Genomic DNA, 16,471 nt, shown 5'->3' with positions numbered 1-16,471 from the left:
ACCGGGCGGGCCCGGGCCCATAACGGGAGCGGGGAGGGGACGGGACGGGCGCACGGACACGCACGGCAGGAGCAGCTTCTTTACTGTCACCCAGCGGGGCTCAGCCCTGCGGGGCTCCCCTCACCGGGGACCGCAGGAGGCCCCGGACCCTCGGCGGAGCTGGACAGGGCCGGTGCTGTCGGTCCCGCGCTGCTCCGGCTCACGGTGGGCAGTGCTGGCTGGACACGGAGCCTCACGGAGCCTCACGGGGCCGTCACGGGCCAGGCTTGGGGCTCAGGCGCTGCTGCAGCAGGTCCCAGGCCTTGTGCACCTGCACCAGAACCGGGCGGGCTCAGAGCCACAGCACAGTCCCGGCTCTTCCCTCCCGGCTGAATTCTGAATTCTCATCCCCAAATCCACCCGTTGTGGCAGCCTCGATGGTGAGCAGCACACCCAGGCATGGCCTGAGCACACACTGAGCACCCTGCAGGTGCTGTCGCATCCCCCAGAGCACACACCCAGCCCTGCAGGTGCTGTGGCAGCCCCATCTCACCTGCTGGCGGGTGATCTCGGGCTCCCAGAGGCTGCACAGCACCACCTGGGACTGTTCCACCCTCTGCCTGTTGCTCATCTGGCTCTGCAGCCGGCGCCGAGCGGCCTCCTCGGTGAGCCCATCCCTGGCCACAATGCGCCTCACGGCCTGCCGGGGACACAGGGGAACTCAGCAGCCTGGCAGAGGCTGAGGAGCAGCTCCAGCAGCAAGTGAGGGGCCCTGGCGTTGCCCACCTCCTCCTCTGGGATGATGGCTGTCCACACCTCGTGCACCATGTCCTGCCAGCCGGCCTCCAGCAGCACGGCAGCATCCAGCACACACACAGCTTTCCCTAGGGAAAAAAGGCGAAAAAAGGCATTCCTCAGTGCCTGGGCTCACTGCCACCTTCCTGACGCTTCACTGCCCTCCTTACCTTGAGCATCAGCCTCCCTGACCTTCTCCATCACCATCTGGGCTATTCTGGGCCACACGATGTCCGTCAGCCTCTTCAGCTGCTCCTGGAAAGGAGCACAGCAGGATTTGAGATGCAGCCCCCGATCCTCAGAGCCCCTCTGCAGCCAGCCAGGAGAGTGGGGTGTAAGCAGTCAGGGGACACCCAGGAAGGAGCCACTGAAGGAGGGGAGGTGGGTCCAGCCCATCACTGAGCATCAGGAAGGAGAGCTTTCACCTGGCCAGAGGCTCCCATTCCTGCTGCCAGGGTCAGCATGCTTTTTCCTATTATTTTCTGCCATTAGGGCCCTGCTATTAGCAGATATCTCTCTGTGAGAAGTTCTTTGCTCCACACCACAACAAGCTCCCAGTGCAGCAGGTCCCACAAAAGACATTCCATCCAGGGAACCTCTTGGTGTGTCTAACTTGGCTTGGGGAAGCAGTAGAGCAACAGGCTGAGCACTTGTAAGGGCCAGGTGCCACTGGGTACAAGGGGCATAGACCCCTGGCTGTGTTTGTCAGGTCTGTTCCTCTGAGCTGATTAAGGAAAAGCACAGTATGGAGGAGATGGAGATGGCAATGGGGACAGGGATGGGGACAGGGAGGCAGCAGCAGCTGCAGGGCAAGAGCCATATATATCCAGCCCAGCTGCTGATTCATCTGCACAGATGCAATCTGTCCCACCCTGTCCCCATGCCAGAAAATACAACCAGGAAGGTGTCACCATCTCAAAGGGCTGGAAACTCAAAACCCCTGTCACAAGAGAACAGCCCATGCTCGCAGCATTAAGTATTTATAGTAAAGCTGCTTTTACCTGGTTTCCAAACACTTTGGCCCCAAGGACTTTCCTGTTAATGGTTCCATCTTTGTTCAGGATCTCTGCAAGGCAGAAGCACAACGGGTTTGGGAGGGACAACTCCCATCCCTGTGGCAAGCCTGGGTTGGGGAAAGGGCTTTGGCACAGGGCTCTCAACAGGTACAGGTAGAAACTCCTGTCCTGGCAGCTCTTCACCTGATTCCTGAAAAGGACAGGGAAGAGCTTTTCCCAGGCAAACAAAGAGCAGCCTGGTTCATCATTCCCCACCAGCAGCTGTGACATGGGACACACAACACTTGGGGAACCCATGGGGAGGGAGGGGGCACAGGCCAGGGCTGTATGGGACACCAGGACACCCCTCCCTCCTCTTCCTCCTCCCTGCAGCCTCAGTGCCCCTACCTGCCCCAAAGGCTGCCACCACTGCCTCCTGGGCCGGGCCACCAGGGGCATAGACGGCGTGGCCCAGCTGGTCAGCGTCGATGACGAAGGCGCCCAGCTGCCCCAGCAGTTTGGCCATGGAGGTTTTTCCACTGCCAGTGCCCCCAGTCAGCCCAATCACGTACGGGCGCAGCGGCAGGGCCGGGTCTCGCTGAGGGAAAGAGGAAAGCCGTGGCAGCAGATGGAGAGCTGGGCTTTGCTGGAGAAGGATCCTGGCCTGCAGAGCAGCAGGCAGCCTCTCCAAACTCTCTGAGACTCCCACCTTTCCTCCCGTGCCCTCCCTCACCCGCGGGGGCTGCAGCAGTGTCCCCAGCAGCCTCTGCCGCAGGCTGGAGGAGCTGATCTTCTCCTCCTCGTTCTGATTGTGCTCGGGGTCCTTCATCAATTGGATTTCATACAGAGCCAGCTCGGGGAGCCCCTGATGAGAGAAGGGAGCCCCAGCCATGAGAATGCAGCAGAGGGAAGGGGCGAATCAAGATCAAATTTGCCCTCAGGCAGGGTGAGAGGGTGGACAGGGATCTCCAGCGTGGGATTTACATTTTCAAGTCTCTTCTTGTTGACAGCCACCCCTCCCCGGTGGGTCTCCTCGCTGACCACCAGGCACTGCAGGTCGGGGTCTGTGACCGAGGGCCCGAAGGGGTCGGCCAGAGGCACGATGTCGTAGCACAGTGAGGGCTTCACATCCTCCAGGAACTCGCGCAGCTTCGCCGCCCGCAGCTCGTAGGGCTCGATCAGCTCTGGCAGCACCTTGTCTGCCGGGCGCCAGGAGGGCGGGGAAGCAAAACAGTGACGGAAAAGCAAGACCGAGGGGTGGGAGAAAAGAGAGACCAAGAGATGGGACTTTGAACGCTGCCTCCCCCTTCCCTTGCCCTCGCTGCCCCTGAACGCTTTGCTGGCTGTAGGCGCGACATGGTGACCCCACTGATGCTCTGCCTGGATGGCACTACCTCGGGTGGGTGACTCGAGCCCCCAGACCCCTGCCCTGCCCCGGGGAGCCCCGGGCTCAGCCCCGGTGCCCGCGCAGTGCCACGGCCGCCCCGGACTCACGGCGGAGCAGCTCTCCGTCCGCCACCCCGGCGAGGAGCCGGCGCCGGGCCAGGAGGCAGCAGGCGCTGAGCAGGAGCCGGTGGGCACCGTGCAGCCGATCGAAGGTGCCGCCAACAGCCACGTCCAGGAACTCGGGGAGCGCCGCCTCGGGATTCTGCTCGGGGTCCCCGTCGGGGTCACCCGCGGTGTCCTCGCCCAGCAGCATCGCGGGCAGGCTGGGCGGGCAGCCGTACACGGCCGCGGCCAGGCGCTGCAGCCCGAGCTGCACCGGCTCCGGCGGCCCCGGCGCCTCGGCGGCGGCCGCCAGCAGCACGCGGGGCTGCCGCGCCAGGCGGCGGCCGGGCCCCAGCAGGACGCGCAGGTCCAGCCCCCGCCGCGTCGCCGCCGCCGTGTAGAGCGCGGCCAGAGCCCGCAGCAGCGCGGGGCCCGCGGGAGGAGCGGCGGGGCCGGCGGCGGGGCCGCCCAGCCGCAGCCCCGGCTGCAGGTGCACGTAGAGCGGCCCCGCCACCAGCCCCGCCGCCGCCGCCACCAGCCCCGCCGCCCGCCGCGGCAGCGCGGGCAGCGGCGCCGTCAGCACCAGCAGCCCCGAGGCGAAGGGCGGCATCGCCCCGCCGGAAGCGCCGCCGACCGGAACGGGGCCGGCAACGGCACCGGAACAGCTCCGCCTCCCGGGCAGCCCCGCCGCGGGCGGGAGCGCGCCCGGCTCCGCCTGCGAGGGGAGGAGACCGGCCCGGCCCGGCCCGGTGCAGCCCCGCGGGGGGAACGAGCCCGGCGCTCCGCGGAGAGACGGGAACTGAGGCGGAGCCGTGCGGCTGCAAAGGGCTTTATTGGGGACACGGCGGCACCGGGCACGCGAACGGGCCCGGGCCGGGCTGGGGGTTCGCAGGGCAGCGGTTCCGGTGCTGGCGTGGCGCCGCTCAGGGCTGCTCCCCGCCGGTCTCGGTGCCGCCGAACACGAAGTCGTGCATGGCGCGGACGTACGCGGAGCCGTCGGGGCTGCTGAGCCGCAGGCGGCAGAGCGGGGCGAGGAGCTGGGTGCTGGCGCAGCGAAGGGGAGGGCAGGGGCTGCCGATGGCCTCCAGGAACAGCTGGCACCGCAGACGGGTCAGAGCCCTCCCTGGCACGGCCCCGCGGCCACCCCCGCCCCGCCGTGACTGACCGGCAGCACCTGCTCCACCTCCTGGGCCGTGTCGCGGAACATGCTCTGGCAGTGCCCCAGGTACCGCCGGTACAGCCGCTGTGTCTCGGCATCCAAGCCCTGCATCTCGCTGCCCTCGGGGTCGGGGTGCTGCAGGTTGGCCATGAAGCTGGTGTGGACCGGCCCGCACTCCACCAGCGTCAGGCTGCGGGAGGGAGAGCATCAGCTGCCACCGTACCCCCGCCCTGGCGTTCCCCCCATCCCGGTGGGCACGATCTAGCCCTCGCGGCATCACCGGCACTCACTGGATGTTGAAGGGGCGCAGGATGATGGCCAGGCTCTCACACAGCCCCTCCAATGCAAACTTGCTGGCACAGTACACAGCATTGAAGGGCAGCCCTGGGGCAGAGCCACACCCTGAGCACCAGAGCTGCTCCCCACAGGGAGCTCCGTGTGCCGCGGGGTGCGGGGGGTCCCACCTTGCAGCCCCCCGATGCTGCTGGAGACAACGATCCGCCCGGCCCTGCGGCTCTTCATGGCAGGCAGGAAGGCCTGGATGGTGCGGACAGCCCCGAAGACGTTCACATCGAAGAGAGTTCTCATGGCCTGCTCGGAGCAGGTCTCCAGCGGTCCCATCAGTCCCACCCCTGCATTGCACACTGCCAGGCACGCTGCAGTCAGCCACTGACTGGAGCCCCACACACCACCAAGAAGGCAGAAATAGGGGGGCTTTCCCTGCTGATGATCCCTTGGTACCCCCAAATCCATCTACTGCACCTCTGCCCCGCTAAACACATCCCAGCCCTAGGACTGCCTGCACCTCCCATAATTTGGCTTCTCCTCCTGGTGCCCTGGGGAGAGTTGTGACCCCGCAGAGATCCCCTCAGCACCCTGGGGACACTGGGGACACCAGCCATACCCAGCACATCCAGCTGCCGTCCCTGCACATGCTGTGCAGCAGCTGCCAGCGAGCAGGGGTCAGTGACATCGAGCTGCAGCAGCTCCAGCGTGTCGGGGCAGGAGCCCCCCAGGCGCTCCAGCAGCCGCTCCCCCTTGGCCAGGTCACGCATGGTGGCATAAACTGGGGAGAGAATGGCTGAGGGCAGCAGTGCTGCATCCCAGCACCCACCCCAGGCTCTGCCTCTCCTTGCTGAGCCCACCTGGGGCTGACAGACCCCGGGGCAGTGCTGACCCCCATCCCCCTTTACCTTGGAAGCGGCGAGCGGCGTCGGCTGCCAGGCGTGCAGCCAGCCCCAGGCCGATGCCCGAGGAGCAGCCCGTGATCAGCACCGTGGTTCTCTCCATGCCTGGCAGCGCTGCCCAAAGGGGCCACCCCATTTAAGAGGGCTGGGAAAGGGGTCCCCCCGCCCCACGCCACATTGTTGTGTCTGCTGCCTTATCTCAATCCCCTCCACCCCCCTCCCTGCGCATGCCTGGGGCTCCCTGTGCCTTGATCCTGTGCAGGTGCTGTGATAAAGATTCCACTGAGCCAGGACCTCCCTGCTGGAGGAGGCTCTGGGGCACGAGGGGAGCTGCAGCCCCAGCTGTACTTTGCTGTGCCAGGCATCCCAGCTGCCAGGACACGTCTGGCAGGGTGTTGTTCCTGCTGGGCAGGCTCAGGGCTGAGCTGCTCCTCTGCCCCCGTGTTCCACACAGTCCTGAGCTAGCAAAGGAGCTGGACACACATGGGAGAAAAGAGTCTGTATTTGCTCCGTCCATAGCTGGGCTCTGCCCGAGCCCCAGCTGTGGAAAAGGCCTCAAAAAGTCCATCCTGAGGACATCCAGCGACACTGCAGGCAACAATGCTGCAAAGTCTTTTATGATACAAAAGGCACCAAATGTGGGCAGGGCCATGCAGTGCCACATCCCCACAGGCACTGGGGTCCAATACTGCTCTGTCCCCCTCCCCACTGCCACCTCCCTGTCACCTTCTCACCCATCACTGCCCCTGCTAGCCAGCCAAGGCCCCACAGCAGGGACACGTTTGTCCTGTCCCTCTGCAGTGTCCCACCAAGCTTCCAGCCCAGGTTTCCTGGGAACAGGCTCAGGGCAGCTGGGCAGAGCTGAGCACAGAGCACGGTGTGCGATGGGACCCTGGGGCACAGCCGGCTCCCACCCATCTGCCAGCCCCTTGTCCACGTGCCAGCCCCTCTTGGGGCACATCCTGCCCATCCAGGCTGGCTGAGGGCCACCAGGGCCACCGTGCCCCTCGTCCAGGACACAGCTATCAGGCCAGGAGCCCAGATGGGGGAGGGTGCAGGGGCTCTGTCCACCCTCTCTGGGGGAGGCTCCGGAGGCAGAACCCAGAGTCAGGCAGGCCCAGCCGAGCTGCGCCGCAGGGCGCTGGGGTAGTATTTGAGGAACAGCTTCCTGGAGATCTCCATGGTGTCCCCAGCTGGCACAGCTGGATAACGCTTCTTGTTGTAGATGAAGCCTCTCTCCACTTGGAACACAGCCTGGTTGAACTGCTCCTGGTGGAAGGGGCGGCCCGAGTTGAGGCTCTCCACCAGCACAGACACGAAGAGGCTCCAGCGCACAGCGTAGTAGTCCAGCACCAGCCCCCCCAGCTGCTTGTTGGCATAATCCAGGATGTTCCCGCTGGGCCCCCAGAGCGTCACCTGGTTGCGGGCATTGAGCTCGTACTGCTCAGCCTCCCGGGCGCTGGTGGCCACGGCGCGGGCGCTCTCCAGCCAGCGGCCCAGCAGGAAGAGGCTGTGGCTGCACAGGAGGCTGTCCAGCTCGGGCAGCAGGTCGTACACCAGCACGCCGCCGGCCGTCAGCAGCTCGGGCAGCGCGTGGCTCTGGAAGGCCTGGCGGATGCTCAGGTAGTAATCGCTGACCAGCTGCTGCGCTGCCTGCCGGGTCACGTCCACCAGGTCGTAGAGGAAGGCGGGGCTGGAGCCCAGCTCGGCGCCGGCGCTCAGCAGCAGCCGCCAGGCCTCGTAGACGTCGCTGGCGTTGTACCAGAGCGCGGTGTCCATGCGCAGCGAGGGCCGGCGCACCAGCGGGCTGCGGTTGTGGTTGACGCAGACGCCGGTGCAGTTGTAGACGCTGCGCAGGAGCAGGCGCCAGGCGCCGGCTGCAGCGGCGTTCGGGGCTCCATAGCGGCGCTCGGCGTAGCGTGTCACCCAGCTGGGCAGGTCCAGCGGCTCCTGCCGCCAGCCCAGCTCGTTCATCAGCTCGTACACCATGTCGTTCTGCTCGATGCCCTCGGGAACCAGCCCCGTGCCCACCATGGTGGAGTTGGGGAAGCGCCGAGCGGCGAAGGGGCCGTGGTTGATGGCCTCCACCGTGCCAAAGAGGCCGTGGTTGCCCCCGAAGTTGTGCAGCATGCACCAGATGAAGGGCTGGCCGTAGAAGGACTCTGTCCACTGGTAGACGGGCTTGGACTCAGCAAAGAGGTCGAGAACAATCATCCTGCCAAGGGGCACTCCGTGCAGCAGGGCCCGCACCTGTGCTGGCTGCCAGAAGTCGGGCTGGTGCTGGAAGAGCCAGCCCTGCATCAGCCACAGTGCCTTGGGGTCAGCTGGGGACAGAAGAGCACTGAGTGAGACCCTCTCCAGGCAGGGCCCACAGGTGTCTCATGAGGCCCTGGGGCCACCAACTACCCCTCAAGGGGCTTTTGGGGATCTGGCACCAATGGGTTCTGCGCTTACATGGGGCCCACAGCCTCCTGCCCCAGCCCTGCTATCCCACCTGGAGCCCTGTGGCCAGGCCAGCACCACACACAGACCCACCTCCTGTCATTGACCTGAAAACAGCATTGCTGACTCTGGAGAGATAGGCAGGGTCGGAGGACAGGGGGGTCATCTCGTTGAAGGTGTCTGCGCTATAGACGTGGTCTGTGCCAAACTCCTTGATCAGCTCCTTCAGGAAGAGCGTCCCGATCACCTGGAACATGGGGTCCTCTGGGTCCAGCAGGTAGGTGCACGAGTAGGCGCAGTCAAAGTGGCTCCAGTGCCCCAGGCGAGTGGCATTCACACGGGGGAAGACCCTGCAGGAGAGGGCAGAGATGGGGATCAGGAGCAGAACAGGACAGGACCACCGTGCCCGTGTGGAGACTGGGGAAGCTGCAGAGGGAGGTGCTGCTGGAGGTGAGACCCTGGGGCAGGGCTGCACCTACCGGAGGATGCCCTGCGGCACATGGCCCGCGAAGGCCGGCAGCACCGTGGTCATGCCCAGCGAGCGCATCCGCTCCACGATGCGGTACTGGGAGAGAGGAGGAGAGAGGGAGCAGAGGGAGAGAAGCCCCCAGGTTCCCACCAGGGCACCCCGGGCGCTGCTGCAGCTCGGGGGGGATCGGGGGGCTCCCCTCGGCCGGGAGGACCGGGGGGTGACAGGGGTTTGCCCCGGGCGGCCCCGGTACCTGCAGGTAGAGCTGTTTGAAGTGCCAGGCGGGAGGCAGCGGCCCGGCCCAGCGGCGGAGGTTGCCCATCCTATTCCAGGCCAGGAACGCGGGGCCCGTGAAGTATTTGTCGATCTCCGACTGGTTCAGCCCCAGGTTACGGTAAACCTGCACCGGTAACCGGGGGTCAGCCGGTCCCACGGCTCCCCACCGCCATCCTCCCCGTCCTCACCGTCCCTCGGCCCGGTGCTCACCCGCTGCCAGACCGCCTCCTGCCCCGCGAACGCCGGTGCCAGGTTGATGCCGCTCAGCGCCATCCAGTCGATCTCCCGCTCCCATCGCGCCCAGTCCCACCAGGCGAACGAGTAGCTCTGGGTGCACACGTTCTGGTAGTAGCGGTACCTGCGGGAGCGGCGGAGGCTGCGCCCGGGCCCCCCGCGCCCCCCGGGCCCCCCGTTACATAACAGCGCCTTGTCCCGCGCTAACGAGGCGTGAGCGCCGCCCGGCCCCGCGTCCCCGTTACCTGCCGGGGGCGGCGGCGCGGATCTCGGCCCGCAGCCGCGGCAGCGGCTCCGGCAGGCGGAGCTGCGCCCCGGACCACGACAGGTGGCAGCCGCAGAAGTCCCGCAGGTAGCGATAGAGACCGGCGGCCGCCGCCACGCCGCTGGAGCCCTCGACGGCGACGGCCACTCCGGTACCGGGAGGCGACCACAGCCGGTAGATGTCGGGCCCGCCAGCCGCCAGCGCCGGGTCCACCGAGAGCGACACGGCGGCGGCCCGAGGGCCGAGCAGGCGCCGCGCCAGCGCCCGCACCGCCTCCTCCTGCCGCGGGTCCCCCGCTCGCCCCGCCGTGGCCGCCAGCAGCAGCAGGAACGGCAGCGCCAGCCCCGGTACCGGACCCAGCCCCGGTTCCGGTCCCCGCCGCGCCGCCATCGCCGCTGCGTGCCCCTGCGCCGGCCCCGCCTCTCCCGGTACGGCCCCGCCCACCTCCGGCTCCGCCTCTCCCGGTACGGCCCCGCCCATCCCGGTACGGTCCCGCCCTTCCCCGGCCCCGCCCATCCCGGTACGGCCCCGCCCATCCCGGTACGGCCCCGCCCGCCCCCGGCCCCGCCCATCCCGGTACGGCCCCGCCCACCCATCAGCCCGGGGCTCCGGGACCCGCTCCGGCCGGCCGGGGGCGCTGCGAGACCGGGCAGCGTCCCGGCAGCCCAGCAGGACCCACCCGGAGCGTCCCGGTCTCGGCCGCCCAGGCGAACCCCGCCGGGGAACAGGGCCGGGCTGCCCGGGTCTCTCCCAGCCGCAGCGGGAATCCGCAGACGCTTCCAGGACGGAACCCGGAGGAAGGACGGGAATTCGGGGCTCCCCGAGCCCCCCCAGTGCACCCCAGGGCGGGCCGGGGTGTGCTGCCAGCTCCAGGGCTGCGCCTGTGAGCCCAGAGCCATGGGAACGGGCAGAAATGCTGTGATTGCACGGGAGAATGGTGAAAGGGACAGAGAACATTCCCCCGGCCCGCTAGGACCTCCAGCTGCAGGAAAAGCATCCCCCGGACCCGCGGGAAGGGAAGGCTGGGCCCGCAGCTCAGAGCGGCTTCTCCTCCTCCCGGAGAGATCGGGAGATGGGAAATGCACCGACATGAGCAACAGCAAGGCCAAAACCCTGCAGAACCCTCCCTTCCGCTGCTCCTGCACATGGGGAAATAAATAAAATACCCTGTCCGGCAGGAAGGGGCTGAGTAAACACGGCCCTGGAGGGCGAGCGGGGAAAGCAGGAGCAGGGCACAGCCCCGGGCATGCAGAGTGTGTTACCCCCACTGCCCATCGAATGGTTAAACAAAAAAAAAAAAACTTGTTTCACTTTTTTGGGTCTATCAGGGAGGGCAGGAGGCCCTGGGATAAAAAGCCCCGGGATAAATGGCCTCAGCTCGGCCTTTGCTCAGGATGTCACTCTTGATAAGCACAGAGGCAGCCCAGGGTCAGGCTGGTCCTGCTGTCCAAAGCAGCCCTGCCCACCCCGCGGTTCTGGTCAGGGAGGGGACAGGATCCTGGACAGAAATGCCTGCAGAACCAGCTGTCCCCAGCAGCTCTGGGTGGGTCAGGGATGAGGGGCTGCCCCTGAGGCCCCTCAGCAGAAAACAGGACACAGTGTTTGTTGTGGAGTTGATTTAATTTATACAGCGACTGTCAGCAATGTGTTTCATCCAGGCAGCAGAACACAGCAGGACTCCTGTCAAAGCTTTGATTTCACCCTTCAGCCTTCAGACTCCTCTGTGAATGCCCAGCACATCCTCCATGCCCAGGGCATGCCCAGGTGCAGCACAAGGGTCCCTGTGCCCCACTGTGCACAGTCTGGCAGCACACATAACCTTCTCACCTAATTTTAAGCAGCCTGGCACCTTGAGACATTTCCTCCTTGATTCCAGGTTAATGAGTCTTGTTATTGTTCTAATCTGTTCTTACACAAATACCCAGCTCCACTGTGAGAATGGAACACGACAGTCACACACTGACACACCCACTGCTGCTACAGCTACATCGAGTTGAGGAGTGCAAGGAAATTCTGACAGCTCAGACAGGAAAGAAAGCAGCAGCTAATGCAGGGACACAGCACAGAGAGCCCCCTGCCATGGAGCTGTTCTGGCAAGATGGGGCCACTGCTCCCCCTCAAAGGGCTCCCCAGGGAGTGCACAGGACAATGTGAGTCACTGTACATCCACCTGAGCAAAGGCTGCCTCCAGCCATGCCAAGCACACACAGGCACAACCTGATGTGCCTCCGGGGCTTTGGGTTTCAAAAAAAAAAGAAAAGAAAGCCCAAGAAATGTCCCTGCCAGTGGCCAGTGACAGTCTGCACCAGGGCTCATCCTGCCCCAGGCCAGTCAGGCAGCTGAGCCCCAGTGCATGAGGGCTCCTCACCACTGCCTCCAGCAATGAGAGGGGATCAGCCTCACTCTGTGCTCCTTGGACCTTTTTTCCATGTGCTCTTTTGTCCCCTCTGCACAGCTGCCATTTCTTTTCTGCCCTGATCAGCTGCCAAGGAAAGCACAACACAGGGAGCACACGACTGCACACCAAACAGACACCTCATGCACTTGGTACCTTTGGGAGTAAACTGAAAGAACCAAAAGTTTCTGTGATCCAGTGTTGTTACCCCAGAACGTCAAAGCTTTTGGCTTTGGGATGCCATGGTAACGCTCAGGGGTGCTGCACAATAAATTATTGTCACTACACACACACAGGGAGGGGACAGCCACACCTTGGTGTTGGGGTCTCACACACACAACATTTAACACTGCTGGAGTGGGGCCCTCAGTCATCAAACCTCCCCTCACGGATGATGTCAAAGGAGAAAGGGAGAAACTTGAACCCAGTGCCAGTGTAGAACTTGTTCTGGAATTCAATCCTGCAAGAGACAGAACAGTGATTACTCATTACAAAGTCAGCTCTCAATAGGAACAATTAGGAGTAGGGAGTAATAATCCTACTCCATTAAAAGTAGGATTACTGACTAAAAAAGCTTTAAGGAGAAAAAGAGGTACTATAACATAATGTATCTTTTGGCACAACCCCCCATCTTTGTGTGGAACTTCAATCTCACCCTCAGGGACAAAAAATGGCAAGAGGAGCAGAAGGCTGGCCTTGACCACGGTGCCCCAGGAAGCACAGGGAGCAGACACAGCATTTTCTACAGCAGCTGCTGAAGTTCCCTTTTTCATCAGCACAAGCTCAGCCATGTGACACTGAGCTCAGCCTCCCCCCAGGCATTTCTGTTGATTCCCTGCAGCACATTTGCACTGGGACGTGCCCAGCCGAGCATTAGCTCAGCCCCATTTGCTGCTGCCCCTAATGAACTCCAGCAAAAAAAAAAAAAAAAGAATTATTCCAGAGAACTGCCCAATAATCAGTGACAGCCAAATAGGGAAAACTAATCCCCTGATTCCCAGCAAAAACAAGCCCAGGCTTCACAGACATTTTCCACTGCACAAAGTCCCTGCAGGCAGCAAGTGACAGCAAACTGGGCAGCCTTTAACACAGTTCAGGAGAAGGGTTTTTCCAGCAGAAAAAAAGACAAACTGGAATTATTATTCCCCAAATGGAGAATCATGGCAAACTGGAATTATTTTTTCCCAAATGGGGAATCATGGCAAACTCCAGGGCTGCTGGATTCAGCTAGCAAAAAGTGATTTCCCCACAGAGCCCAGGAGGGAAATGCTCAGGAAAACCAGCTTCAGCCTGTATCTTCTGCTGCCTCCCAGGCCAAGGGATCCCCAGGATGAGCAGGATTTTCCGTGTGGGAGGAAGGGCTCTGTGCCAACATGCTCCAGTTTTTCAGGAACCCTGATAATCTCCACAAGTATCCTGTGACTAAGTGACTGTTCTGTAAGCAAAGGGAAATGAGAGGCAGAGGGTTGAGATCTGTGAGTCACCCAAGTTCACTGAGACTGACTTGTTAACCCTGATGATTCACAATTCCAGCTGGCCTTGGTATCCAAACCCTCCCTTTGGACATTCCATTACAACTGGAGGCCTGACACTGGGAGAGAGGCTGCTCTAAGGTTAGAAAACTAGCCAGAAAAGTGTATTTAAATAATCAGTGTGGATGGTCAGTGGGGTTTTCTGTGTCTCCAGAACACCCAAACCCCAGCAGGAAGCTCTGCTGTTGCTGTCACTGCCTGCTATGTGTCCCAGTTTACTGCTGAGCCCTCTGTGTGCCCAAGTTCTGCAGAGCATTTACAGACACTGGCATTGTCAGCAAACAGCCCAGGAGAGCCTCTCTGCAGCTTTTGCATTAATAATGTCAGTGTTTGTCAGGCTGTCATTCTTTCCAACCACACAGAGTCAGAGTAACAACACTGGCAAACCAGGCAGCCCCAGTCCTGTCATGGACATATTTTATGAAAAATCCTTCTATTAGGATTTTTTCTCCTGAGAAGCTGAGAAACCTCAGAGGAAAAGAAAAACAATAATGATCTGCTGCTGTGGAATGGAACAGGTGAATCTTTGATTGGTCTCATGTGGTTGTTTTTAATTAATGGCCAATCACAGTCTGGCTGTCTCAGACTCTCTGGTCAGTCACAAGATTTTATTATCATTCCATTCCTTTCCTTGCTAGCCTTCTAATAAAATATTTTTATTCTGTTCTTTTAGTATAGTTTTAGTATATAATTTTCTTTTAATATAATATATATCATAAAATAATAAATCAGCCTTCTGAAACATGGAGTCAAGATTCTCATCTCTTCCCTCATTCTGGGATGCCTTGAACACCACCACAGTCCCATAAGTAGGAAACAAAAGTCTCCTAAAAAGACAAAAGCAGGAGAAAAAAAAGGCAACTGTAACTCAGTACAACTGCAAATTCCCACTCTGTGTTTGTGTTCCTGAAGGCATCAGAGTCTGGGGTAAGGGGTAAACCAGGCACACCTCAAGGGGGGCACACCTGAGAGACAGAACCCACTGGGGTTGAAGTTAGTGGCATTAAAAAAAAAATCTGTGTGTGTGCCAGTGAAATGGCAAACAGGGGCAGCAGCAGTGAGAGCACAGATCACTCTGCCTGTGCAGGGCAGTGGCAGAGACTGCTGCAGTTACTCCTTCCCAAAAAGAGCAGAGGCACCACATCTGTGCCTGGGATATTCCATCCTGCAGGTGAGTCCTGGCTCAGGGCATTTACAAAAGAAAATCAAATCCTGGCAGGTGGGTGAGCAAGCTGGACTCCATCACTGGACTGTGAGTGGGATGCAGCTCCAACACACCCACACCTCTCAGGAACAGCACCCTGAATAGTTACAAACCTTTTCTTTTGGGCACAGTCTGTTCTGGCTCACTTTAGAAGAGGTGAGTAGCTTAAAAGGGGAGAAACTGCTTTAATCTGAATGTTCATGTTGAACTACATCACTGAAAGGCAATATATGGAAAGGCTGAGTATTTCAGAAGGGTGATGTGTTTCAGAAGGGTGATGTGTTTCAGAAGGGTGATGTGTTTCAGAACAGTTACAGCAAAAGAAGCTGACAGCATGACAGCTGAGACATGTACAGAGCTGCAGTGCAGCCCAAATTCACACCCTGCAATCCTGGCAGCAATCCAGAGGGCTGCCTCCACCCCAGAAGAGCCTGAAAAGCCCAACCTGCTCAAAGAATGCACACTGAAAAAGCACAAAATAAACCTCCCTCCTTTGGGACTGCCAGGCACAGCATGTGGAACAACCTGTGAATTCCCTGACCAGTAAAACCCATTCTCAATTCCTCCTCCTTTCCAGGAACCACCCACACCTCAAATTCCTGATAGGTGACGCTTCTCTCCCAGCCAGAAATTCCCATCTGCTCCTCCCAGGACAGCTGAATTTGACCTCCACTCTTCCTTCCTCTTCCTAAAAAGGGAGCACCTGCCATTGGAACAGCCTGTTTTCAGTTCAAGAGCACAAAGGAATGTGAACAGTGTGCTCTTTGGAACCACTGCAGGTGCCTCCCTCTGATAACCAACACCCAGCAACCTCAAAATCATTTCAGGAGATCACTTGCAGTCTGAAATAGAACCTTCAGCTTGCTTCTTGGGCTCTGAGCCTGAAGAGATTTTTCTCTCAGAGCCTGTGCATGAAAGGCTTGAAGGTTTGAAACAGATGTTTAGGGAAAACAGGACTTTGTCAAGCACTCCAGTCCAGGCACAGGCAGAGAGATCCCTGCTCTCACTGCTGCTGCCCTGGGTTTGCCTGTTTGCCATTTCACTCACACACACACAGATGGTTTTTCAAAGGTCCTTTAGGGAAATGTGAACCATTATCTCCAGCTCACACCTGTTCCAGGTGTCTGAGCCACATCAGCAGGTGCAGTTTGTGATTAACACAAGACAGGAACCTCCCCAAAAATGTGTTTTCTGCTCCATGGAGCCTGTCTAGAGCAGCTGCTCAGAGCTGTTCCCCTGCTGCTGCTTAAAAATGCCCTGGAAATCCTCTAATCCTCAGGGAATTACAGAGCAAACCCACCAGATGTGGAGTTACAGCACTGCTGCCCTCTGCTCCCCTTGGGCTGCCCTCAGCAGGGTCTGGGGGGCTCCTCTGTCGCTGTGACAGCAGGGACAGCAGGAGGGACCTGTGGGCAGCCAGCAAGGAGCTCTGCACTCACTGCTCTGCAGGGCTCAGGCTGCATGCCAGCAAAAACAGAGGCACCATCCAGCAGCCATTTCCAGGAGTGCCCCCCCAGCTCCCTCAGCACAAGATGGCTTCAAACCAGGGGCAGCTTGGCTCTCTTGGCTACAGAGACACAGATGGACCAGGAGCCTCCATCCTGCACCCCCAGGAGCCAGAACCCTCCATCCTGCACCCCCAGGAGCCAGAACACTCCATCCTGCACCCCCAGAACCCTCCATCCTGCACCCCCAGGACCCAGGACCCTCCATCCTGCACCCCTAGATGCCAGGACTCTCCATCCTGTACCCCCAGAACCCTCCATCCTGCACCCCCAGGACCCAGGACCCTCCATCCTGCACCCCCAGGACCCTCCATCCTGCACCCCTAGATGCCAGGACTCTCCATCCTGTACCCCCAGGAGCCAGGACCCTCCATCCTGCCACCCCAGGACCCTCCATCCTGCACCCCCAGCCTGCACCTCACTAGCTGCCAGGCAGAGGGCAAAAGGCCCAAGCTTTCCTTCCCCATAAGCAGGGGAAAAGTGCAAAAAGGCTGATTTTCTCTCTCTCTCTTTTTTTTTTCTTTTTATTTTTAGAGGCACTTGCTT

General features: G+C 60.9%; 4 protein-coding genes across 11 annotated transcripts in view; all 4 read right to left on the bottom strand.

Annotated features, from left to right (window-relative positions):
* Positions 1-65: 65 nt before the first annotated feature.
* On the bottom strand, positions 66-3,936 carry COASY (Coenzyme A synthase). Its single transcript, XM_074557727.1, has 9 exons — positions 3,264-3,936; positions 2,754-2,968; positions 2,503-2,634; positions 2,178-2,367; positions 1,776-1,840; positions 945-1,029; positions 766-863; positions 533-679; positions 66-310 (listed from the first exon to the last, which is right to left on the bottom strand). Exons 1-9 carry the CDS (start codon positions 3,865-3,867, stop codon positions 254-256), a joined length of 1,593 nt encoding a protein of 530 aa, XP_074413828.1. The 5' UTR covers positions 3,868-3,936; the 3' UTR covers positions 66-253.
* A 145-nt stretch (positions 3,937-4,081) lies between these two features.
* Positions 4,082-5,947, bottom strand: HSD17B1 (hydroxysteroid 17-beta dehydrogenase 1). Its single transcript, XM_074557733.1, is given in 7 exon segments — positions 4,082-4,351; positions 4,423-4,606; positions 4,707-4,800; positions 4,881-5,283; positions 5,316-5,494; positions 5,497-5,581; positions 5,584-5,947. Coding segments are annotated over 7 exon segments (1,272 nt in total). The 5' UTR covers positions 5,740-5,947; the 3' UTR covers positions 4,082-4,180.
* Positions 5,948-6,204: 257 nt separating this feature from the next.
* NAGLU (N-acetyl-alpha-glucosaminidase) lies at positions 6,205-9,733 on the bottom strand. The gene is made up of 6 exons (XM_074557723.1): positions 9,270-9,733; positions 9,001-9,148; positions 8,768-8,914; positions 8,525-8,610; positions 8,139-8,395; positions 6,205-7,927 (listed from the first exon to the last, which is right to left on the bottom strand). Exons 1-6 carry the CDS (start codon positions 9,677-9,679, stop codon positions 6,711-6,713), a joined length of 2,265 nt encoding a protein of 754 aa, XP_074413824.1. The 5' UTR covers positions 9,680-9,733; the 3' UTR covers positions 6,205-6,710.
* Positions 9,734-10,890: 1,157 nt separating this feature from the next.
* ATP6V0A1 (ATPase H+ transporting V0 subunit a1) overlaps positions 10,891-16,471 on the bottom strand; it is a 30,994-nt gene continuing 25,413 nt past the window's right edge. For all 8 annotated transcript variants that reach the window (XM_074557954.1, XM_074557955.1, XM_074557961.1 and 5 more), the window contains one exon: positions 10,891-12,144. In XM_074557954.1, coding sequence (XP_074414055.1) covers positions 12,051-12,144 — 94 coding nt within the window. In that variant the 3' untranslated portion in view covers positions 10,891-12,050. The remainder of the gene's footprint in view (positions 12,145-16,471) is intronic.

The sequence above is a fragment of the Zonotrichia albicollis genome, chromosome 23, assembly GCF_047830755.1.
Source record: "Zonotrichia albicollis isolate bZonAlb1 chromosome 23, bZonAlb1.hap1, whole genome shotgun sequence".
Lineage (NCBI taxonomy): Eukaryota > Metazoa > Chordata > Aves > Passeriformes > Passerellidae > Zonotrichia > Zonotrichia albicollis.
This window is presented reverse-complemented; position numbering and strand designations above follow the sequence as displayed.